A 25,584-nucleotide genomic window follows, 5' to 3' on the forward strand; every position below is an offset into this window, starting at 1 on the left:
GAAAATAGTTGTGACTGCTTTATGGGGAAGGAGCTCTAATCTTTAAAGATAGTCACATTGACAAGAAATCGCTGTGGGGACACGCAGTGGTTCCACATGTGCCACAGGCAGAGAAGAGTGCACCCCTAGGGTGTGGCGGGCGCTGCTCCCTGGGAGTCAGTGGGACGAAGGAATCTGTGGGACAAAAGTCTTATTCTGCTGCGCTGCCTTTTTAAGTCCTGGGAGAAACACTTGCCAGCTTTTTCTGTCCTGCCTTCTGTCCTCCTGTCATCTCCATGCAGGCTTTTTGATTTCTGGTGTTATTTCTAAAGTTCCTTCCAGTTCAGTGTGACTCATACTCCTGTTTCCGTAACTTTGAACGAAATGCATGTTAGTGTAGGAATGCGTGTTTTATATTTCATAGTAAATTATCTTTTTTCCATTTTCTTTTTCCTCTTTTCCTATTCAGTTCTCCTCCTAGCTAATTTTTTTTTACATTTTTGGCTATTTCAAGTTTTGAGTTATCAGAATTTTCAAATACTGCAAATGAGAGATACGAGCACACCTCTGTTCCAGTTAGGTTGATTAGACAATAATTTAAACACTGATGCTATTAAAACCTCAACATTTAAATGGCTACTTTTTAATGCAGAACTGTGATTTTTGGTATTTCTCATTTTAATACTTTACAAAATTATTGGTGTTGTATGGGTAGTTAGAGAAAGGATTTATTTTATGTAAATGTCAACAAATGTTTTTCAAAAACAATCTGAAAATATTTTTCACTACTCTGGACCAGATTAGGAAGAAACAGCAAGAAGTGGTGGGCTTTTTGGAGGCGAATAAAATCGACTTCAAGGAGTTGGATATAGCTGGAGATGAAGACAACAGGCGGTGGATGAGAGAGAATGTTCCTGGGGAGAAAAAACCTCAGAATGGGATTCCTCTGCCCCCACAGATCTTCAATGAAGAGCAGTATTGTGGGGTGAGTATTTGGATTTGTGGGAAATCTTTCTGTGTGTGTGTTTATCAGAATCGTTCAAAGCAGATGAATTTTGAGACAGCATTTGAAATCATTCCCAGTGGTCAGTTCACCCTCTATTTCTACCATCCAGTACCTGGATTGTAGATCTGCTGTGAACAATCCATATTTGAGATTGACTTAGGAAATGGTGGAAACAATAGCATGATGATTCAGAGGCTTTTTGGGGTTATTTTAGGTTCCTTATTTAATTTTGAAGAATCAAGGTCACTTGTTCAAACAAAATGTGCATTTATTACTTTTTTATTTTTTAAGTTTACTTTTAGCTATGCATGACAGTAGAGCGTATTTGGACATATTATACATACATGGAGTGTAACTTAGTCTAATTAGGACTCCATTCTTGTGGTTGTACACGATGTGGAGTTTCACTGGTCATGTATTCTATACGAACACAGGAAAGTGATGTCCAATTCATTCTACTAAAATGTGCATTTAGTTAGAAGGAATTGTCTCTTCCTTTGCTGAGAGTGCATCCACATGGACACATGGTAAGTTTCCACTTTTATACAGATTGATTTGTGTAACTGCAGCCTTACTGTAAATAAAAGATAAATTTATGTGAATTTAGTTAGTTTAAAAACTGTTCAAGACATTTGATTTTAAGAGCAGTTTTTATACATTTAGTAGTTTATTTCAATAGAAAATAAACTGTAATTAGAGTTTACAGATTGTGTCTAATAAATCAAATTGTTGAGAAGGAACATTTAACAAATCAAAGGACTTTAGAATATGAGGACTGGCAATCACCTTAGGTGGACACTCGGATGAGAGCAGGTCTGCCTAGTGGGGGCAGCTGCTCAGTGTGCTGCTTCTGAGAGCTGAGGCGGGGCAGGATCTGAACCCCTCTTCTCCTCTTGCTGCACAGAGCTGCTGGCTCCCTGGTGTAGGTTTTCTTTATTACACTTTTCATCGAAACCACCTGTCATCAAGCAGGTGAGGGCCAATTCTGCCGCTGTCAGTTTCAGTGAGTACAGTTTTGTTGGAACACATCCATGAGAAGTCCTTTACCCATCGCCCGTGGCTGATCTCACACCAGGGCAGATCTGCATGGCGGTGACAGGACATACGACGCACGAAGCCCACGTGTGTATTGTCTGCTTTTTCACAGAAAAGCCTCCACACCTGACGTGAAGCACAAATTGTTTAGTTTGGGGGCTCATGTTAGTTTCCTGTGGCTGCTGTAGTGAAGTGTCACAGAGCTGGTGGTTTAAACAATAAAAATGTAGTCCCCCAAGTTCTGGAGGACAGAAGTGTAGAAGTGTGAGATCCAAATGTTGCTTCAGGGTTGGCTCATTCTGCAGGTCTGAGGGACAGCCTGCCTCTGCTTCTCCCAGCTGTCCTTGTCCCTCTTTGGCTGGGGAGGTGTGGCTCCCAGCCCTGCCTGTCTTCACTGGGATTCTCCCTGAGGTCTCTGTGTCTTCACACGGCCTTCCTGTAAGGACAACCTCAGTGGAATAGGACGCACCCTAATCCATGCCCTTAATCATAACTGATCACATCTGCAAATACAAGTGCCCTGTCTGAGGTGCCAGTAGACGTGGGGTTGTGAGGGATGCTCCTAGCCCAGTGTAGGGCTGGATGGATTTAGGTACCGGATCAGCTTCTTCACAGGCTCAGCTATAGTCCTGTGGCCGTGGAAGTGTTTTCAGATCAGCTTAGTGTGGTCAGTGTACATTTAGGGGAACCTGTGGTCCAGTTCAGCTCCCCCGTGGATTTGACCTGGGCCTCCCAGCTGCGGCAGAATTTCCTCCAGAAATTCTGGAGGAAAATTCCGCCCAGCCCCGCCTCTTCCTCACCTACATTCCTAAGAATTGTTCCTCTTATTGAATAAGAAAGGGATAATAGGGGCTATTTTCGTGATAATGGTGAGGAATTCAGTTTTATTTTTTCTAATGCGATTTCTTTCAATAACCGAAACATCAACACATGCACACACTGGAAACAATATGGTTCAAAAGGTCTCCAGTGAAGACGATTCCTCTGCCCTTTCTGGTCCTGTCACTCTAGCTGCCTTCCCCTGAGCCAGGCTGGCTCTGTGCCATGTCTTGACATTCTTAGCAAGTTTTGAACAAAGGGTCCCAAGTTTTCATTTTGTACTGCTTTGAGGTCACTACTGTTGGCAATTTCTTGTTTGGCTTTCCAGAAATTTCCTGTGTGCATTCAACAGTGGTTGACTGGGGGTGTGGCTCAGTGGTGGAGTGGTTGCCTAAAATACTCAAGGCCCTGGGTTCGATTCCCAGCACTGCAAAACAGACAAACAAAAACCCATTGTCTATCACCTCAAAAAGGGGATATGCTACCTCCACGTTGTCTTGTTCACTTGATAACTGCGTCTTGGGGGTCCCTGCAGAGTTGCATGTGCTCCTTGTTTTTATGGCTGTAAGGTGTTCTTTGTGCATGTCATAAATTCGTGGGTGACCCTCTAATGGAGGACATTCACGTTGTCTTCAGTCTCACACTGTTGCAAACACTGCTCCCTGAGCCATCTCTGTGGGCAGACTGGGTCTAGCACAGAGGCAGGACAACTGTGCTAAGAGGTGCTGAGCTACAGGAACTGTGGCCTCACGTGTAAAAAGGTGCTTTTATTATGCCTTGTAGTTGTACAGAGAAGTGGGTTCATCCTGACGTAACCGTGCACACACGGGGTTTAGTTTGCTCCATTTCAGTCCCCAGGGCTCCCTCCTTCCCCCAACTCCTCCCTCCCTCTGTTCCTCTCTTCCACTCCACTGGTCTTCTCTTCACTTATTTCATTTGCACCTCACATTTTGAAATACACTTATTGCAAATGTCCTTCTCTCATGGCTGACCAGGTTGACATCTCTGTCCCTTGAGTTTAGGGTGGCTAGTTCCCAGTGACTTTCACAACCTTGAGTGTGGCATACTTTTGGAAACAGTCTGTTAGATGAAAAATTGATTCTCACTGCTTTGATTTGAATTTCTTTCTTTATGGGTGAGGTGGAACATCCTTTTGAAGCTGTTTATAAGCTATTTGTGATTTTTCTATGACTTTCCTGTGCATATTCTTTGTCCTTTTTCTATAGATAATGTGTACTGGTTTTTACAAGGGTCTTTGTATATCAAGGAAAACAGCCCCTTGACTACCATAGATATTGTAAACATTTCACCCACGTTTCTTATTTGTCTTTTGACTTTTTAAAGGGGCATTTCTTATAATGCAGAACTTTTAAATGTTGCATGTAGACAAATTTATTATTTTTTTTCTGTATGGGTCCCATACTTAGAATTTCATTTAGAAAAGCTTTGTGCACTCTAAAATTATCAAAAGAAGCATTTCCTGTTTCCTTCTAATACTTTCCCAGTGAAACTAGGATTGAAAATTTCTTACTTTTGCTTCTTGAACTGTCCTTTTAGATTTTGACTGTTACAGTAGAGACAATGTTGAAGCATACAACTTTCTGTCTATATTAACTACTAGGGTAAAAATTCTGCAGTTATTTTCTGCTATAAAAATAAAACCTCAAAGGTATCTCTTATCCTATTTTGCTGTGATCTGGCATTTAAAAATATTTAATTGTGGAGAAAAAAAATTACTCCAAATGCTGACTTCCATTTTTAAGATATGTTTTCCTCTTACAATTGTAGATCTAATGAGTTTGCAAATTGTTTTGTTTATCTCTTTTGGGTTCTTTTCAGTCCTGCCTTTGGGGAGGTATTAGCAGCTACTGTACTTTGAATCTTGAATGTCCTCTGAGGATCCATGTGTTAAAGGCTTGGTCTCCAGGGTGGTGCTCCTGGGATGTGGTAGAAACTTTAAGAGGTGGGGCCTAATGAGAGGTCTTTAGGTCACTCTTGAAGGGGATAGTGGGACCCTAGACCTTTCTTCCTCTCTTTGCTTCCTGGGCGTGAGGTGAAAGTTTTTCTGTTCCAGGTTCCTGCCATGATGTCTTGCCTTGCCACAGACCCAAAGCAATGAGGTCAATTAGTCATGGACTGGAACCTCTAAAACTGTGGGCTAAAACCTTTTCTCTATAAGTTTGTTATTTCAGTTATATTTGTTATATGATGGAAAACTAATGAACAGTAATTCTTAAGAGAAGCTTTTCTGTAGGGCCGGGGTTGTGGCTTAGTGGTGGAGTGCTTGCCTAGCATTTGTGAGGTACTGGGTTTGATTCTCAGCACTGCATATAAATAAATGAATAAAATAAAGGTCCATTGGTATCTAAATTTTTTTTTTAAATTTGCTTTTATGCAATCTATGGATACTCCTAACAAAAGTTAATTAATGAGGCAGAGGGCTCTGGTTTCAGAAAGTAAGTGAAAATGATTTGTATTATGGGCTCACATTTTAACAGGAGCTCAGAAGTTCTGATGGATATGTCAGGTTTCAAATGGCATAAATCTGGAGAGTTTGTCGATGTGTCCTTCCACATGACTGGAATGAGCACCATAAGAACTATTTAAGTTGTCTCTCTGGTTCCTGAGGAGTCTTGATCAATCACGTGCCGTGGCTGATAATGGCAGCAGAGGAAGGAGACTCAGGGACAAGTGGTGGATTTCTCGTCTCAGGGCGGTGTGGGGACTGGACGTCAGGGAGAGTCCTGAGTATCATTGTGCCCCTGTGCTTGAACTCCTGCTGCCCGGGGCAGAGCAGATGAGGATATTATTTGGGAGCCTAGGCAGACAACTCTTAGAGGAGGGGGACAGGAGGAGGGAAGCCAGGCACCATCACAGGCAGAGGAGGACTGCCGGAAGTAGCAGACACATCTGTGGACAGCAAGTTGGAATGTGCACCCTCAGTCAGAGTAAGGGCTGGTGTGCCTGCCTGGCTCTAAGGCAGCCACTGAGCAGAGACGGGGGGAAGTGAGGAAGGACGGAATGCAAACCCACCAGGGCGGGGAGAGGCTGCTCAGCTTGCTGTTGTTACTGAACAGACTATCTTGTGTTCTTAAGAACTTGTTTTGAGAGCCCACCACCACCCAGCGCTCCACTCCTGGACTCAGGTCTACTGCGAAGCTCAGGAGCAAGTGGAAGAGCAAGGCCCACACCATGACCTGGACCCCGAGGCTCCCAGCCACTCTTGGCGGGGCGCTCACCACTAGTGGGGTGCCCTGGGCAGTAGGGGGAATTCACTCCAGGCAGCTGTGCCTCACGTAAGCTCTTAACATCTTACGGTTTGCGTAACTCTAAGCTGTCTCCAAACTTCTGGAATGAGGAGATAGTACATGGAGGAAAGAGATTCGGGCATGAAATCAATGAGGCCAGGTAAAAATTCTGTAGCTCTTACTTTGAATTGTATGTATGATGTATTTGATGTATGAATGATGTATTTGATCTAAATCTAAATTATTTGATATAAATATAAATGTAGTCATGGTTCGCTTAACGAAAGGGATACATTCCAGGAAATGCATCGTTAGGCAAGCATCACAGAGTGTATTTTCACAAACAGATGGCATAGCCCACTGCGTACGTAGCCTATTGCTCTGCTGACTTTGCTCTGGCAAGTAATTTTCCTCTGCAGGTAGTTTATGTAGAGTGTCCAAAAATTCTTCAGTCTCCTGCTTACCAGAACTTGCCTACTCACTGGTGCTCTCACAGTGTGTAATGAATCATGATTCTTGATTTGTTTAGATCACCCAGAGCTAGCAGTAAATTCAATCATTCAATCATAGTTGGGTTCAGTCTTTTCTTTCAAAAAAAATAGAATTTGTTTTGAAATTTACCATTTATGATTAAAAACATGTAGTTTAAAGAAGAATGAGACAGCAGGGCATGGTGGCGTGCTCCTGTAATCTCAGCTGCTCCGGAGGCTGGGGCAGGAGGATCACAAGTTCAAAACCAGCCTCAGCAACTTAGCGAGGCCCTAAGCAACTCAGTAAGACCCTGTCTCTAAATAAAACATGGAAAAGGGCTGGGGATGTGGTTCAGTGGGTAAGCGCCCTGGGTTCTAGTCCAGGCACCAAAAAACAAACAAACAAACAAACAAACAAAAAAAGTCACTCAGTTGAAGAAATGTGATGTCAGCAAAAATGTAGAGGCCCACTGTGTGCTCTCCCCTGGTGCTCCCCTCCCTCTGCAGACGAGGCCACCCGAGGAGTTGTTTGTCTGCCTTCCCTTTCTTTCCACATACCTAAACCGTGCGTCTTTTAGTTTTGAAGTTTTTAGACACACACTCTGGGTGCTCTCTGGCCTGTTTCTGTCGCCCACATACTTTAAAGATGCCTCCAAGCTCGTTGGTGGTGGGTCTATTCACTTTTCTGCTCTGGAGAGGCCCTGTGTGATTCCTGGCTTTCGGCTTCACACCTATGGCACAAGCCTTGTTCTCAACAGGCTGCTGGTGACACGTTTCTCTTGGTCCTGTTAGTAGGGTGTGTCCCGTCTCTGCTGTGGGCGTGCATGGCCTTGACAGGTGGCTTCAGGTGCTGTCTTGGTTTCTCTTGGTCCTGTTAGTAGGGTATGTCCCATCTCTGCCGTGGGCGTGTGTGGCCTTGACAGGTGGCTTCAGGTTCTGTCTTGGTTTCTCTTGGTCCTGTTAGTAGAGTGTGTCCCGTCTCTGCTGTGGGCGTGTGTGGCCTTGACAGGTGGCTTCAGGTGCTTTCTTGGTTTCTCTTGGTCCTGTTAGTAGAGTGTGTCCCGTCTCTGCTGTGGGCGTGTGGCCTTGACAGGTGGCTTCAGGTGTTTTCTTGGTTTCTCTTGGTCCTTTGAGTAGGGTGTGTCCCGTCTCTGCCGTGGGCGTGTGTGGCCTTGACAGATGGCTTCAGGTGCTGTCTTGGTTTCTCTTGGTCCTGTGAGTAGGGTGTGTCCTGTCTCTGCTGTGGGCGTGTGTGGCCTTGACCGGTGGCTTCCAGAGTTTTCTTCCCGGGTTCTGCCGAGGTGCTCCTCCAGCAGTGGGAGAGAGGTGCAGTGCTCACGTCTGCCACGTGTCGCGTGGTCTAGCTTTGAGTTCCTGGTTACTAGGGAGCGAGTGGCTGTGCGTCTTGTTCCCGTGCCCTCTTCTGCGTAGCTTGGGTACGTTTTCCTGGGCGCTCTGGCCTTTTCCTTGCGATGGGCAAAGCTTTGCGCAGTGTGGAGGACTCCAGTCTCGTGGCCCTTAGGCGTCATAGACGTCTTCTCCCGTTCATGGCTTGCCTTTTTACTCCTCTAACTTGAAACCTATAATATATTCTCCTAGACTGTCTTCTAAAATTTTGATAATTTTTGGTTTCATATTTGCTTTTTCAGTGGACTTCAAATTAATATTCTGTGTGTGGCGTGAAGTAGAAATGTAATTACCATTAAAAACCTGGATCACCAATCGTCTCATCCACTTTTTTTGTTGTTTTTTGCTGCGCTGGGGTTGGAACCCAGCGCCTTGTGCACGTTAGGCAAGCGCTCCACCCGGAGCCCCACCCCAGCCCTCCCTCGCCCGCATTTATTAAATAACCCGTCCTTTCTTTATGTGCCTGAGTACCAGCTTTGCATGACCATTTTCACACTGCATACCGTCTAGTCCTGAACTTATGTCCGCTTGTGCTCTAGGGCAACGTGTCCGGTGATCACGGATTTCCATGGGACGCACCACCTGATTCTGCTGCCTGGCTCCATTATTCCTAGCTCTTTGCCTTGTCATTTTAGATTATATTGTTTGGTTCCTGCTGGGATTTTGATTGAAAAAGTATTGAATCTATACTTCAGTAGATCAATTTGAGAAGAATTGGTATTTTAAAGCTACTTTTCTTATAGAAATGTCCAATCCAAGGGCACAGCTATACAGCATCATTTATTTACATCTTCTGCAATGTTGACGTTTTCTCCACACATATCTTACTTTTTTTGAGGCACTTCACATTTTTTTATGCCATCTCTTTTTTCAAACTACATTTTATTCCTGATTGTGTTGTTAATATAAAAAATAACATTTCGTATTAATATTTCTATCCAGCAACCTTGCTAAACTCTTGGCTGCAATGATTTATCTGTAGATTAATTTGGGAACTATATATATGTAAATAAGTACATATATTATTAAAGGACAATTTTGTTTATCCCTTTACTCTCTTCATTTCTTGGCTTAATGCACTGGTGAGGGTTTTTAAAACAATATTGTACAGAAATGATAATAATAGGACTTGTTTTTCAATTTCAAAGAAAGTTTTCAGTATTTCCCCATTATGTATGATTTTTTGATAAAGTTTCGTATAGATGCCTTTATTTGACTAGTTTCCTAGTGTGTTAGTCACCCTTTTATTACTGCAACAAAACACCTGAGATACTCAGTTTAAAGAGTGGAAGGGTTTATTTAGTTTGGTTCAGTTCAGAGTTTTAGTCTATAGCCAGTTGGCCCTGTGGCAACGCGGCACATCATGGCAGGGAGTGCCTGGTGGACAGGGCTGCTTACCTCACGGCCAGGATGGGCAAGAGAGGAAGAGGAGGGGCTGGGGCCACACCCTCCCTCTTAAAGGCACAACCTAATGACTGAAAGACCTTCCTTGGGGCCCCACCTCTTAGAATTCCCTCACTTCTGGATAGTGCCACCTGGGGCATAAACTTTTAGCACCTGGGCCTTTGGGGCACATTTAAGATCTAAATGGCACCTTGTTGACTAAAACATTGAACTATCCTGTGACTAGATATTCAATTTTTCTTTGTGTCTGGATAGTTCATCTTTTATAATCTATAAATGGAATGCACTATGCCCATAGATTTCTGGTGTTGGATCGCGTAGTTTCTGAGGAAACTGGATTTGGTTGTGATGTGCCAACTTTTGTATGTGGCAGGTTCGGGCTGGGAATCTTACCAGGATTCTTGTCTCTGCGTATGGAGGGAATCCCAGGCAAGCTTACCTTCCCTGATTCTGGTGTGCAGAGGAGTAGGCTGGCCTTCGCACTCAGCTGGGCTGCTCCCCTTTTTATTCTCCGTGGCCATTCATGGATTTATCCTGTTGCCGCTCTGCTCTAATTCCAAGTGTCGATCCCTTCCCTGCCGTGGGGAGCTGGCTCCAGGTGCTTCTCCTTCGCAGTGAGTGCAGGGCCCAGCTTTGTCTTAGGGGGTTGCTGGAGGGACCCTGCAGGGCCAAGGGACCTCAGCTCCTGGTGCCCACCCACGCGTGTGGTCTGCTGCTGCTGCTCCTGTCACGGTGACAGCAGTGTTGTGCGTGCATGTGTGTGTGTGTGTTACTGTGAGTGTGAGAGTGCATGAGTATAACTGAGTGTGCGAGTGTAGGTGTGAGTGTGACTGGGTGTGTGTGGTGTCTGTATCGATGAGTGTGCAAGTGTGATGTGTGTGCAAGTGTGAGAGCATATGTGTGCATGTGAGAGCATGTGTGATTGTGAGTGTGAGAGTGTGTGAGTGTAATTGTGAGTGTGTGAGTGTGGGTGTGAGTGTGACTGGGTGTGAGTACGTGGTGTCTGTATCAATGCGTGTGCACATATGAGGCATGTGTGTATTGGTGTGTGCAAGTGTGAGAGAGTGTGTGTGCACATGAGTGTGTGTGATTGTGAGTGTGAGAGTGCATGAGTGTAATTGTGAATGTGCAAGTGTGGGTGTGAGTGTGACTGGGTGTGAGTGTATGGTGTCTGTATCAATGCATGTGCATGTGTGAGGCGCGTGTGTGTATGGGTATGTGCACATGTGAGAGTGTGTGTGTGAGTGTGAGTGTTTGTGATTGTGTGTGAGAGTGTGTGAGTGTAATTGTGAACGTGTGAGTGTAGGAGTGAGTGTGACTAGGTATGAGTGTGTGGTGTCCAAGTCAATGAGCGTGCACATGTGAGGCTGTGTGTGTGGGTGTGTGCACGTGTGAGACTGTGTGTGTGGGTGTGTGCACGTGTGAGGCTGTGTGTGAGGGTGTATGCATGTGTGAGGCTGTGTGTGAGGGTGTGTGCACGTGTGAGGCTGTGTGTGAGGGTGTGTGCACATGTGAGGCTGTGTGTGTGGGTGTGTGCACATGTGAGGCTGTGTGTGTGGGTGTGTGCACGTGTGAGTCACCTTGCTCGAAGGCACGTGTAAGTGCAAGTGCGTGTGTGCGCGTGGGTGTGTGTCTGCACCTGTGCCCGCTGGCTCTGGCCTCGGCCCTGCCTGGTCGCCTGGGAAGGTGGAGGCGGCCGCAGGTGCTCTCTGCAGTGCTCTGGCTGCCCTCCTGGCTTCGTGCCTTTTCTCTGCCTGGCTTGACAAAGGTTGTTTTGGAGACCGTGTCGCAAGGCCTCTGGTCTCCAGGCTAGCAGAGCCGGAAGCTGAAAACCACCGGTGCTCCTGGGTGTCCACGTTGGCTCCAGCAGGTCAGGAGACTGTGACTTGTTCTTCAGCTCAAGAAGTTCTGAAGGAGCTGTGTGGTCCTCAGCTGAAGCAAAAGGCAGTTGCCCAGCCACGAGGGACCTTTCCTAGAGCAGAGCTGGAGAAGTTCTGGGATCTTCCATCTCTGGAATTCTTGTAGCAGCATGCGTTTCCTCTTCAGGTTTCCTTAATGCTCTGCCTCTGCTAAAGCATTGTCTCGTGTAGCCCTTCTTTAAAAAATAGAAATGCATTTTCTTTTATTTAGAAAAATGAAGGCTCAAAGTATGGTTTGTTGTGGTAGCTGTGGGAAAAATGTTAACCATTTTTCCTTACTTTGGTTTAAACAGCCAATAAGAGCAGCCGGCTCCCCTTCACTACCAGTGGGCAGACACAGGGACAGGACCACTCTGCAGACAGAAGGAGCACCTTTTGAGGAGAGAAATTAATTTTAAACTAAGTTAAATATCTTACTAATAAATGCATTTTTTAAAAGGTAGCATTTTTGTCCTATGATCTGGAGCATAACACATGTACCAATTTGAAAAATAGAATTTTTCTGCATGTTAATGACAGGTGTTACTATAACAAGTTCCTAAGTGAAACTCTTTTTATGTAAAAAAATCCTACCAACCAGAAATGAATTTTGAAAGTTGAATTTTCTATAATTATACATATCTTAAAATAATTGAGTGATGCTTTATTATAGAACATGACTCAAACTATTGTTGGAGTTTCAATATATTCCTGAAGAAATGGTCACAAGAATATTTAATATACTAAAATGGAAACAGAGTTTACAGTTCTGATTTACAGCTATGAAAGGGCAACTTCTATTTAAAACTATAACCAATGATGGAATGTACTCCAAAAACAAACTTTGGTCAGGCCACCTTTAATATTGGTGAAAGGAGTCAGATGTTGGTTGCTGATGAAAGTTATTTTAATCCCATGTGCAAAAGAAGTACAGCTGTCTGCTGTGTGCTTGACATCAGCACTTCTTCTACTTCTTCTACACTTGAACCATTTTAGATTTATTAATTTAAGTCAGCATTGTCACCTCTCTCTCTTTTTTTTTGGTACTGGGGATTGAACCCAGGGGCACTTAACTACTGAGCCACACCCCCAACCCTTTTTTAAAAATATGTTTTAGAGACAGGGTATCACTGAGTTGCTTAGGGCCTTGCTAAGTTGCTGAGGCTGACTTTGAGTTCACAATCCTCCTGCCTCAGCCTCCTGAGCCACTGGGATTACAGGTGTGCATCGGGGTACCTGGGCACATAGACTGGTCACTGACTGCAGAGAGCCCAAAAGCCCGATTCTGTTGTGTCTGCATAAACGCATCTGAAGAAGCATTTCTGTTCTTGTCCTAATTTTGAGTCTAAATACTAATCCAATTTCAAAATCAAGAGTTTTTTAGATCCAGGAAGTCTTGGAACTGTTGCACATGTAAAAATCGTGTCTCTGAGAGGCTTCTCTACCTGCTGCCCTCTGGTGCACTTCTTAAATCCCTGCTGGCTGAGTAGCAGTGCCCCAAGCAAGGGGACCTCACAACTCTAGACCTCCCACATCCTGGTGGGTTTGCTCCGACTTTAGAATGTGACTGCAGCTTTCAGGGTAGGCACAGGGGCAGGCGGCACGGATGGAGACCTCAGAGAAGTGAGAGCAGTGGTTGCCAGAGGCTGGAGGGGGAGGGTGGGGAGGATCTTGGGGCAGGGGTGCCGTGGGCAGGAGTATCTCCCAGTCTTCCACAGCACAGCAGGGTAAGTGTTGGGACTAATGAGATGTTAACTAACTCAGGCTGACTCCTTACTCCCTGGTCAGTGAGCAAAATCAAGGCTCAAAGGCGGTTTCAAAGGTTCATGACGATAAACCGGACCACCGTCAGGGATTTGTTAACAGTTCCGCGAACGTGATCAGCTCGTGCTTGCCATATAGTCCTATGGGACTCTTGCGTGCGTGACCCCCCATGCCTTGCTGACCTTTAAGCTGATTGGTTCCCGCCTAGCCCCCACCCTACATAAAAGCTGTGTGATTTCCTCAATAAACGAGTTCCTGCTGTGACGGGTCTCCCTGACGCCTCTGATTGTCCTCCACCTGGAGGGCTGGGAGCGGGTGGTCAGTTGGCCCTACCTATCCCGGTCTGACCTTGTTGGGGAGTGTCCCCTTCCCTTGTCGCTGGTCGAGAAGGGCAAGGGGGCTTAAGACCCTGACAGGTAAGTACGCCTGACATCAGCTAATGGTATCTTCCTTCTCTTCCCTTCTTCTTGCTGTGTTGCCCAGGCTGCATTAAGCTCCTGGGCTCAAGCGATCCTCCTGCCTCAGCCTCTGAATAGCTGGCTGAATAGCTATAGGCCATTGCTACTGTGCCCAGCTTAGTTAATGGTAGAGAAGGTGTTCCCAACCAAGAAAGGATAACGGTTTGAGGTGATGGATATACCAGTTATCCTGGCCTGAGCATTACACATTGCACACATGTAATTGAAATGTAATCGAAACGTCACACTGGAACCCATAAATAAATACGATTTCTATGTGCCAGTTAAAAGTGATGTTTGGAGGCACTGGGGATTGAACCCAGGGGTGCTCTACCACTGAGCTAGATCTCCAGCCCTCTTTACTTTTTATTGTGAGACAGGGTCTCACTGAGTTGCCCTGGTGGGCCACAACTTGCCATCCTCCTGCCTTAGCCACCTGAATAGCTGAGCTTTCAGTAGAGTGCCACCGTGCCTGGCTTAAAAAAAAAAGAGAGAGAGAAAATGTACAAAGAAACACTTCAGTGAAGCAATCATGATTTGTTCACAAAACTGTGAAAACCAGTGATGTAAAAATTGACAAATCAAATAGAACTCTAATAGCATTCTGCATTTCCAGAACGTGCTTTCCCAGTGGTGCAGTGTTCTCGATGGACCATCCACCAACATTTTCTGTATCCGTGTGCAGTACTTCTATTCAGTTATTGGAATAGTTTTGACGAGACGTCCCATGTAACTGTGATGATCAGGAAATGGGTTTCCTCAGTTTCTACCTGGCACAGAGGAGTGAAAACAGAACGGCAGCCTCTTACTGCTGAACTGGACGCAGGATCCTCAAATCACAGTCTTAAAAGAGGGGAGGGAGGGTGCTGGGGACAGAGCACCAGACGCCGACAGGAGAGTGGAACTGTTTGGTCAGAACTCAGAAGCGCTGCTTCCTTGGAAAGTTCTTCAAACACCTCACACCACTGCCTGGAGCCCGGCAGCACAAGATGCTCACGTTCGCTGGGACACGCAGAAGCTGGCGCGCTGTCTCAGCTTCCCGGGCTCAGTCACTAGCCTCAGGCTCTTTCCAAGTGCTGCTCCGCCCAGCGCTGTCCAGACTGTGCCCTGGGTGGGCCTGGAACTCACTTCTTTCACTGAGCACGTTTATTCTTGTGCTGTTCGGTCAGAAGCCTTGGCGAGCACCTCAGTGCAGGGGCCACGCAAAGGCGCTTTCCCTCTGGGCCTCCCGTCTGGTCCCCGGGCATGGACACGGATGTCACAGGAGCTCTGTGGCCCTCTCGTGCTTCCTCACGTCTTGGGATGCTAAGCACGGGTGTCCTGCACACCTCGCGACCGTAGGGCGGGCACCGCGTGCGGATGTGGCTCTCCGGTGTTCTCTCCGTGGGCTGGGCACACGTTTCGCGATCGCACGGCCTGTCCTCCAAGCGGGGTTTTAGGCGTTCTCAATCTGCTGTCATCAGGAAACGTCTTCCCCTTTGCTTGGTGGCGGCCAGCTCCCGAGGGACTGGAAAGCAAATCTGCACCTGCCTGTCGCTGGTAGCTGTGGTACACCTCGGTCTGTTCCTCACTGCTCATCACAGGTGTTAGGACCCGAGGGTCTGCATCCCAAATCTTTCCATTCCAGGCACCTGGATTCTACATCCTGGCTGGGGTGACGTGCTTTTCTACCTTCTTGCTCCTCAGCTCTTTCACTTTTTTGCACCAGGGATTGGACCCAGGGCTGCTGCACCTCTGAGCCACATCCACAGCCCTTTTTATATTTTATTTTGAGGCAGAGTCTTGCTAAATTTCGTAGGGCCTCGCTAAGTTGCTGAGACTGTCTTTGAACTCGTGATCCTCCTGCCTTGGCCTCCCAAGCTGGGGCCACCATGCCTGGTTTTCCCCAGCTCCTTCAGATCACTTCCTGTCCCTGGACATAGTCCCAGGCCACCTTCAGTCCTCCTGACTCTGGGGTACAGGTGTCTGTTCACTCTGTCATCCTGACCTCTGAGTTCTTCCACTCTTTTTTTTGTTTGTTTGTTTGTTTGTAATTTATTTATTTTGATTCATTGTAAATAACTGGGGTAAAACTTATTTCTCTGGTTGTACATGAAGTAGAGTCACACCATTTGTGTAATCAGACATGTACACAGGGTAATGATGTTTGTCTCAATCTGTTATTTTTCCCTTCTGCCCACCCCTCCCACCCCTCTTTTTCCTCTATACAATCCATCCTTGCCTCCCTCCCACCCCCATTATGTATCATCATCTGCTCATCAGATCTTCCACTCTTCATCCTTGGTGTCTGCAGCTTACTTTTTGGGTGACCATTATTTTCATCAGGACTAGACACATCATACTTCTGAGAAGAGAGTTCATTAAAGAAGCCCAGACACCAAGAATCTGGCCCAGACAGGGCAGACGATAACATCATTAAGTCAAAGTCTTTTTTCACCAAAGCCTCGTTGTGCAATGTCCCCGGCCCCTGGGGATACACCAGGACGGAGAACATCTGTTTCCACCCCTGAAGCCCTGTCCACCCAAGCCTGGGGGAAGCGCTGTACGTAGACGCTGCGAGGGGTGAGAACACAGTGGCTCTGAGTCCCACATCATCCGCTGCAACGGCCACAGCACCGAGTTCCCCTCGCAGGCCTCAGTCACGTGGTGTTTTCAGAAACAGTTCCACCATCGTTGTCACTGTAGCCATGGTTCCAGACACACTGAGGAACTCAGGCCTTACACACCCAAATCTTCAGGCCCGAGGAACTGTGGTCAGGGTACCCCGACCTGCCTGGCACAGCCCCGGCCCCTCCATGTGGGCCGGGCGCACTCACCAGTAGCAGGTTGGGGACTGGACGGGTGGGGCCGGAGACCCCATGGTACTCTGTTCCCCTCAACTAAGAATGGAGGCATTTCCACAAGTGCGTGCATTACCTAAGAGGCATCGCTGAGCGACACGGGCCACACACGGGAGAATGATGAGTCCACAGGAGCATAAAACAGCTTCCCTCTCACCGCAGCTGGGGTTTGGCTTTAAGCTTCTCAACGCACCTTAAGAGTCGGGTAGGCAAAGCTACAGCTGAGTTGGTTGGAGCCTTGTCCTGTTGGAACCGTGAGGCTTCTGCCATGCTGCTGAGATGGCACCTCAGCCCTGATGACAAAGATGGGCAGAACGGAGCATCTGGAGGAGCACCTGCCACGGTTAATCATTAAAACCCTCCTCCGAGCTATTGGCAGCCCCATTCCCGGGAGCAGGTGCAGGGCTGGGCCTGCCCTGAGGCACTGGCCCTGGTGGGGTCTGAGTGGGGTGCAGCTTTACGAGCATCAGATTTCCATCTGGCCATGTCTCAGATCACTCCACAGTTTCCCCCATTTTACCAAAACAACCCCCTCCCAAGGTCTAAGTCTTCCACAATCCTGTGGCTCCTGGCATTGGAAGGAATCAGCAAGATGAATGGACACTCGGAGCCACCTGGCAGCAGTACGGAAATCCTGCGTGGTCTGTCGAGACTGATCGGGGTTCAGAGCTCAAGTGAGAAGTACCCCAGTTAAAGATGCAAAACTTCACTGTGTGTACTTGAATCCTGCCAGCAGTTCCTGAGCATAGCAGTGTGTGTGTGTGTGTGTGTGTGAATTTTCACTATGCTATATTGGCACATCCATATGAAAACAAATATAGTTTATGGTTGAATTTCTTAACTTTTGGGCTTAGACATCTTTTTTTTTTTTTTTTTTTTTTTTTTTTTTTCTTTTTCAGTGCTGGGGGATTGAACCCAGGGCCTTATGCTTGCAAGGCAAGCACTCTACCAACTGAGCTATGCAACTGAGCTATATCCCCAGCCCCTGGGCTTACTAATCTTTGACAAAGTAATCTAGCATAACCTTATGTTTTAGTTTCTAACTTGATGATAAATAAAAAGGACCCATTTAGGTCAACATATGGGCTCTCAAGTGTACAATGGGTTTAGATATTCCCTTTCTTTGTTTCCAGGATTTTGACTCCTTCTTCTCTGCAAAAGAAGAGAATATTATCTATTCCTTCCTTGGCTTGGCTCCCCCTCCTGGCTCAAAGGTAAGCTTGATGGGTGGCTCAGAGCAGGGCGTGATAAATGAAGACAGCAGTCAGCAAACAACACTGTTTAGTAAATGGTGATCTTCAAATACGAAATCACAAAAGTTTCACTAATTTTGTGAAATTTTTGGACTGCTTCATGATTCTGCACGTCAGCCTCCTATAGAGACCACGCTAATCTTTTGGGTATTGTTTCCGTTTTGGTATATGTGTTGCAAAAGCAAGAACTAACATGATTTCAGCATACTCTATTCTGAGGAATGCTTTCCTGTAGGGATAATGCAGAATATTTACTAAACATTGTTTCAAAATTATGCTTTTCATATTTTTGATGTTTTCACCTTGTTATAGCAGATTTTACAATACTTAAGAAAGTTGAGAAATGTTAGGGCTGGGGATAAAATTCAGTGGTAGAGTGCGTACTGGGCATGTGTGAGGCCCTGGGTTCGGTCCAGCACTGGAAAACAAAACCAAAAACCAAAAACCAAGAAACAGAAAGTAACCATAAGTGCAATCATAAACTATGTGCAACTGGGAATTCCTAGCTTGAGTTCATGAAATTATTTTGTCCTGAATTGACTTCTCAAATAGCTCATGTTAATTTCATCATAATAGATGCCCTTAGGTTAATTATTTCTATTTAAAATGCATCAAACTTGCTTTTTAATGGATTAAAAAGGGGAAATGTAAGAGCTAGACTCAAGCCCAAGGCAGATCCTGTAGGCTTTTTCCTCGAGTGTTGTCTCGTCTTTGAACACATATAACTAAATAGGAAATTACTCTAGTGAGACCAAGGCCACCACTCCTGATGTCCCGGGTGGACTGCCCACCTCACCTGGGCAGTGGCCACTGCTCTGCCCACTTGGAAAGTTTGTAGAGTCCCTTCGGTGCCTGTTTGCCTCCAGAACCTGGCTTCCTCTCCCCTCTCTTCCTTCTAGACGCTTCTCCACCAGCTTCTCTCTCTCAGTAGCCATCTCCCATATTCCCATCACTTCCCAGGCCCGTCTCTCCAGACCTCGGGCACTGGAAGGGGAAAGTCTGGTTTATGTCCAAAGGCCTACTAAGGGGTTTTCTAAACAAAGTGACTTTGCTATCCCTGGTCAAAAATAATGTGGCAAGGCCGGGCGTGGTGGTGTGCACCTGTAATCCCAGCAGCTTGGGAGGCTGAGGCAGGAGGATCGTGAGTTCAAAGCCAGCCTCAGCAATTTAGCCAGGAGCTAAGAGACTCAGCAAGACCCTGTCTCTAAATAAAATATAAAATGGGTTGGGATGTGGCTCAGTGGTTAAGTACCCCTGAGTTCAATCCGTGGTACAATCTGTGGCAAAACTTTTAAATGAGAGTTTTTTTAAACCTTAGTTCATAGGTCATTTTCTTAGAGCCGGCTTCTGCAACTAGATCCAAAGCAAGAGAGGCGAAGTAGGAAAATGGATTCTCCTCCTGCTCACAGCAAACCTTGGGAATGCACTCTCATTCTTCCTTTGCAATCTTGCTTCTTCCTATTATTTTTTTATTATGGCATTAGATTTTTTTTTTCTTTTACAGTGTGGCTCTAGTCTGTGTGACAGTGAAAACTTTTCTGAAATACTCCATCACTTGGCTGTATCATAATTGGCTTATTCATCCCTGTACTTTTTATTTTTACTTATTCATGCATCATAATGGCTTAGGCTGTTACGAACTAATACTGTTGTTTAAATAGTTTGTATAACATTTTATCAAGTAAATGTAAGGTAATTCTAACCTGTGATTGCTGACCATTTTTTGATCATAATAACTGCAGCATGGCAGGGAAACAGTGTTTTCTTTTGGAATATTTCCTTAGGATAAATCCCCAGTAACCCTTTTAGTGAGACAAAGTGCACAAATACTATTATGGATTTGAAATGCACCACTGAGTTGTTCTCTGAGGGGATTATGCCCTTCATCCTGCTGTGCCACAGTGGATCAGCCTCGCTATCCAGATGTGAGTGAGTTTAGTCTCCTTGATCTTAGAACATTAGATTCTATTTTTAAAACTGCTTTTGATTTTATTGTGCTACAAAGGGAATTTAGTCTGATGAATTTCTGTCTTAAATATGGGTTTGCAACGCAATGTGTATTTTTCTTTGATATTTTATATTTTTTATTGACAAATTAATATTCATTGTGTACAACATGTTTTGAAATGTGTTTACATTGTAGAATGACTGAGTTAATTCACATATGCACCACCTCACATACTTACCATTTTCTGTGTGGTGAGAACAATTAAAATCTACTTTCTGAGACTGGGGTTGTGGCTCAGTGATAGAGCACTTGCCTCACACATGTGAGGCATTGAGTTTGATCCTCAGCACCACATACAAATAAATAAATAAAATAAGGGTATTGTGTCCATCTACAACTAAAAGAATACTTAAAAATATCTACTTTCTTAGTAATTTTGAAAATATAATGTTTTTTATTGTGGTCACTGTGTTGTACAGATCTCCTGAACTTATTCCTCCTGCCTAACAGGCAATATGTATTTTTATTTCTCTCTGAAAAGACTGTCTTTTAAATTTTAAAATTAGTTTTTTTTTTTTTTTTTTTAATCAAATTATTACAAGTGTTGCAAGGTCAAAGTCCTGTAAGCACTGTTATGAGAACAGGACTCTGCTCTGTCGTCCCTTGTGAGGACAGGCTGTGCCCTTCCTGCTTTCCTTCACAGCTTGCTGGGTTCGGAGGTCCAGGCTGGGTACTGTGCTCAGCACCCTGTGGGGCCGCCCACATGCCCCTGCGTCCCGAGGCTGCCAGGAGCCTTGTGGCGGCCTGCCTCCTCATCCTTCATGCCTGCCTGATTTGTTTCCCCAATCCTGGGAGGCTGGGGACCCTCTTGTTTGTTCTGAGGTTACACGATGAGGGGCCTGGTGTGGATCTTTCCTTCATTGTCCTGGGTCTCCTTCTGGAAAGTCCCTCCATTCTGGGAATGAAGGTCGGGGGAGTCTTTGTGGAGGTCATTTTCCTTTGGTCTCCACTCTCTTCTTTTTTGGAATCATTCTTGTTTGAATGTCGGGCCTCTTGGGCTCATTCCCTAATATCTTTGGTCTCCCATTTTCTGTGTCTTTTCTACTCTCTGGGATATTTCTTCAAGGCTTTGCTTTTTCTTCCTCTATTATTATGTCTTCATCTTTCCTGTCATATTTTTACTTCTTAAGAGCTCTTTGTTTTCTTTGGATGTATTCTTATTAGTTAGCTTTCTGTTTTTGTTATATAGTTTCATTATTTTTCTGAACTCTGATTTATTAAATATATATATGTATATATATATATATTTCTCCCACTTATTTTATTGGTGTGTTATAGTTGTACACAGTGGAGAGATTTGTTGTTACATATTCACACATACACACAAGGTAGTGGTGTCGTTTGACCAATACCACTCCTCAGCACGCCCCCCCCTCCTCCCACCCTACCAGCCCTTTCCTCTACTCATCTCCCTTTGATTTTTTAGGAGATCCACCCCAATTTTATTTTCCCTTTTCCTCTCTAGCTTCCAAATATAAGAGAAAACATACAACTCTTGACCTTCTGAGTTTGACTTATTTTGCTTAACATGATGGTCTCTAGTTCCATCTATTTACCAGCAAATGCCATCATTTCATTCTTCTTTATGGTTGGAAAAAACTCCATTGTATATATACACCACATTTTCTGGATCCTTTCATCCATCGATGGACACCTAGGCTGGTTCCATAGTTTGGCTATTGTGAATTGTGCTGCTGTAAACATGGGTGTGTGTGTCACTGTTGTTTGATGACTTTGATTCTTAGGATAAATACCTGGGAGTGGTATAGCTGGGTCATATGGTGGTTCCATAACTAGACTTTTGAGGAAACTCCAAACTGATTTCCATAGCGGTCGTAGTAATTTACAGTCCCACCAACAATGTAAAAGTGTTCTTTTTTTCTCCATATCCTTCTAGCATTTATTATTATTTGTATTCTTGATGCCTACAATTCTGACTGGTGTGAGATGAAATCCAAGTGTAGTTTTGATTTGCATTTTCCTGAGTGCTAATGATGTTGAACATTTTTTCATATATTTGTTGACCATTTGTATTTCTTCTTCTGGGATGCATCTATTCAGTTCATTTGCCCATTTATTAATTGGGTTATTTGTTTTTTTTTTTTTTTTTTTTTTTGTGGTGCTGGGGATCGAACCCAGGGCCCTGTGCCTGCAAGGCAAGCACTCTACCAACTGAGCTATCTCCCCAGCCCTATTTGATTTTTTGGCATAAAGTTTTTTGAGTTTTTTTTTTTTTATATATTCTAGATATTAATCCTCTGTCAGAAGAGTAGCCAGCAAAGATTCTCTCTTCACATTTCTAATAGTTTCCTTTGCTGTGCAGAGGCTTTTAGTTTGAGCTATCCCATTTATTAACCATTGACATTATTTCCTGAGCTTCAGGGATCTTATTGAGAAAGCCATTGCCTGTGCCTAAAAGCAGGAGTGTTGACCCTACGTTTTCTCCTAGGAATTTCTTAGTTTCTCTCTAATTCTAAGGTCTTTGATCCATTCTGAGTTGATTTTTATGCAGGGTGAGAGACAAGGGTCTACTTTCATCTTCTACATAAGGATAACCAGTCATCCCAGCACCACTTGTTAAAGGCTGTCTTTTCTCCAGTGTATGTTTTTGGCACCCTTGTCAAGGATTAGATGACTGTGGATGTGTGGTTTTGTCTGTGTCTTCTGTTCTGTACCATTGGTCTCTGTATCTGTTTTTATGTGAGTACCATGCAGTTTTGTTACTATAGCTCTGTAGTATAATCTGAAGTCAGATATTGTGATGCCTCCAGCATTGCTTTGACTATTCTGGGTCTTTTATTCTTCCAAATGAATTTTAGGACTGTTCCTTCTAGTTCTGTGAAGAATGTCATTGGTATTTTGATGGGGAGTGTATTGAATGAAATTGAGAGTAAAAAAAAAAAAAAAAAGACCAATGTAACAAAAAATGGTTCTTTGAAAAGATAAACAGGTTGGTAAGCCTTTAGCCAAATTAACCATAAGAAAAAAGAGAGAAAACCATTCTCTGTTTTTCTGTAAGTATCCTTTTTCTCCATTTGCTTCCCTTTTTAATTTTGTGTGAGATGTTTTTCTCCTGTGTCTGGTGACCTTGACTGTATTCAAGACAATGTTCTAAAAAGTTGATCAGAAACCTTGTGCGGTGGCTTTGCTGCAGGAAAATGAAAAGATCCGCTGCTCGCTGTTAGGGACCTTGGACTGTGGGCTTCTTCTGTTGGTTTTAGGTGCATTGTCCCCGCCCCCTCCATCCCCTGAGGTCATGGGGCAGTGACAGTGTGAGTGTAAATGAGGGTAGACCTGGCTGCCACTGTTCGAGACACAAGGAAGGGGGACTGGAGGGTCTTCCCTTTCAGGATTGGGTTCCATAGGCACCCCTTGTTCTCAGTGTGTTCCCCACTTCAGCCAGCCTCAGGCCCAGGGGATCCGTTTCCCTCTGGTTCTGAGAGGGGACAGAGAGACGTAAGTGGTGGGGGCACGAGGTTGAGGGACTAATCCTATGGGAGGGGCCCACAGTGCTGACCCCCACATGCTTTCTTTTCCAAGAAGCAATTTACCTGCAGCCCTGCCTGGCTTATGTGGATGGGCTATGTCACATTCCTCAAGCAACAAACCTGTTATCTGCAGGAGAAATGCAGGCCCAAGATAATGTCCGTAAGAGGAACCCAAGTCACCCTGAAGGGGGGGACTTTTGTGACTCTTTTCACAGACCAGCTCCCGAGACTCAGGGAGATAAAGATCATTCCTCCTAACCACAAAATCTGTAAGAATGTGTGGTTAAGAATCCAATTAGAACTGGTCAGCATGGCCCAAAGTGACCTAGAGTTGTCATGGCAGTAGACTTGAAAGTCTGGTGTCATCTTACTGTCAGTCAAGGGTCAAGAGGCGGACCTGGGTGGGACTCTCTGGAAACTTCTCTGGGATCCCAGTAAAACAGGAGTGCAGAGGGACATGCCGTCCCTGTCCTTTCTGAGAGGACTGACTCTTTCCCTTGGGAGGGTCCTGTTCCCTTTTCCTACCCCTTAATGAACTCATGCCTGTTACTCTGAGTGACATGTCTGAAACCTTTCTGACTTGATCACAAGAATTGGGGCGTGAAGGGGGGTCTTTGTGCCACCTCAGTTCCTGGAAGGCCCCCGCCCTGTAACGGTTCAACCTCTGCAGAGACTAAAGCTGCTTATTTAGGAGGGGAGAGTCACCTGCTGTCCAGGGAGGAGGGACTCAGGCTATGTCTCCGCTCCACGTCTGGCTTGTAATCTGTTAGGTTCCGTGTATTTTCTGGTTCAGTGAGTGACCACTCAGCGGTTCCCTCTCCTGCCCGTGGGTCGTGGACCTTGTTTTGTGCCCCACACAGCCTCCTCCCCTGTTCCCTCATCCTTGTGGGGTTTCTTTGTGATGTTTTTACTGTCTTCTGAGAGGATGCCAAAGCCAAGATCTGTGGTCGAGGGCTGGGGCTGTGGCTCGGTGGTACAGGGTTGGCTGGGTTCCATCCAGCACCACACAAGATAAAGAAATAAAATAAAGGTATTGTGTCCATCCACAACTGAAAACATTTAAAAGGAATCTGTGTTCGACTAGAAGTCGTCTGTCCTTTTCAAGGACCTCAATCACGTAGAAAAGGGAGCCTCATCCCGTCTTCCAACCTCTTTCTCTGTGTCAGTTAACTCTGCCCAGTTTGCCTTTCTGGTTGTGTAATTGAGATTAAATATTTTGATTTCTTGATAGGGCTTTGTGTCTAATTCACAGGCGGGCAGTGTGTTCAGTATTGTGCAGCGTCACCACTGTCTGCTTCCGTGTTTCCATCACCCCACGGCGACACCTGTTGCCCCTGAGCTGTCTCTTGCTAACTCAGCATTTCTACGCCCCGGGAACCATAACAATACTCTCATTCTTTATGGATTTGCCTCCTCTGGGCGTTTCGCCTTGATGGCATGCTAGGTGGCCCTTTGTGCCTGCTTCCTTCCCTTGGCATGACGTTGTCAAGGGTGGTCCGTGCGCTAGGTGTGTCAGGACGTCTTGCTTTGTTAGAGCAGAAGGTTGTGTTAGTTAGCTCCAGTGCGATCTTTTGCGTAACCAGGGCCGTGTGACCGCTTAACAAATATTCATGTGTGTGCCTCTCCCAAACAAAAGAATGTGAGGTCACTTTTGCTTTAGTTAAAGATCTGAGTCATTACAGAGAGATGGCAAGGTCGCTTTTCCTTACCCCGGACTTGTTCCTCTCCCTCCCTGGAGGCCACTGCCTTGAAAAATTCAGTGTGTCTAACAGTAACTTTCTAGATGTCATTAGGCGGCTACCACGTCTGTCTTTCTGTCTATATTTTTAAGGCCTGATCACTCTTATGTGTCATGGAATGCTCTGTAACTTGCTTTTTTTTCCTTTTGAAATCATCAGGGAAGATATGCTGATCTTTTCAAAGAGCAGCAGCTGTAGCTGCCACGAATGATGCCTTGAAGGCTCTGGGATTCAACCCATTCCGCAAGAGTCCGCATAGGATGTAGCCGTACACAATATCATCTAGTGGGTGTCGAGGAGAAGATACAGGCAAATGAATCGTGAGGCTGAAAGGTTTAAGTAGACTGCTCCAGGTCGCAGGGCTCACAAGCCATCGGCCTAGAATTCGAACTTTGCATTTTCTCATATGTGGGTCACATGACCCGTATCAATCCAGCATCCTCTCCATGCCTCTGTGTTTACAGGAAGTACATTTGTAGAAAGAAACATCTTGCCTTAGGCCTACCATAAATTTAGAAAAAAAGAACTAATTTGCCACATATAAAGCTATCATGCCAATATTTTTACTCTGAAATTAATATTTAAAATAAAAGATCTAAATATTTTTCCTGCCTCTTTAACCAGAACCTGTAATTCATCTCTGGTTGTTGAGAGACGATTACTTTTCACAGGTCAAGTGTCAAAGACAGGATAGAATTAGAAAAGTCACCCTTTTCCAAACGACATTGTAGTAATTGATTGCAGCACAAATAATCAACAGATGATAAA

The 25,584-nt window shown here is 45.1% G+C and overlaps 1 protein-coding gene across 2 annotated transcripts in view; it reads left to right on the forward strand.

Annotated features, from left to right (window-relative positions):
* Sh3bgr (SH3 domain binding glutamate rich protein) overlaps window positions 1-25,584 on the forward strand; it is a 52,684-nt gene that overhangs the window by 5,914 nt on the left and 21,186 nt on the right. For both annotated transcript variants that reach the window (XM_047563130.1, XM_047563129.1), the window contains 2 exons: window positions 779-964; window positions 17,462-17,542. In XM_047563130.1, the coding sequence (XP_047419086.1) occupies window positions 779-964; window positions 17,462-17,542 (267 nt within the window). Of the gene's footprint in view, window positions 1-778; window positions 965-17,461; window positions 17,543-25,584 lie in introns of those variants that run through there.

Source organism: Sciurus carolinensis, chromosome 9 (genome assembly GCF_902686445.1).
Source record: "Sciurus carolinensis chromosome 9, mSciCar1.2, whole genome shotgun sequence".
NCBI classification, from domain to species: Eukaryota; Metazoa; Chordata; class Mammalia; order Rodentia; family Sciuridae; genus Sciurus; species Sciurus carolinensis.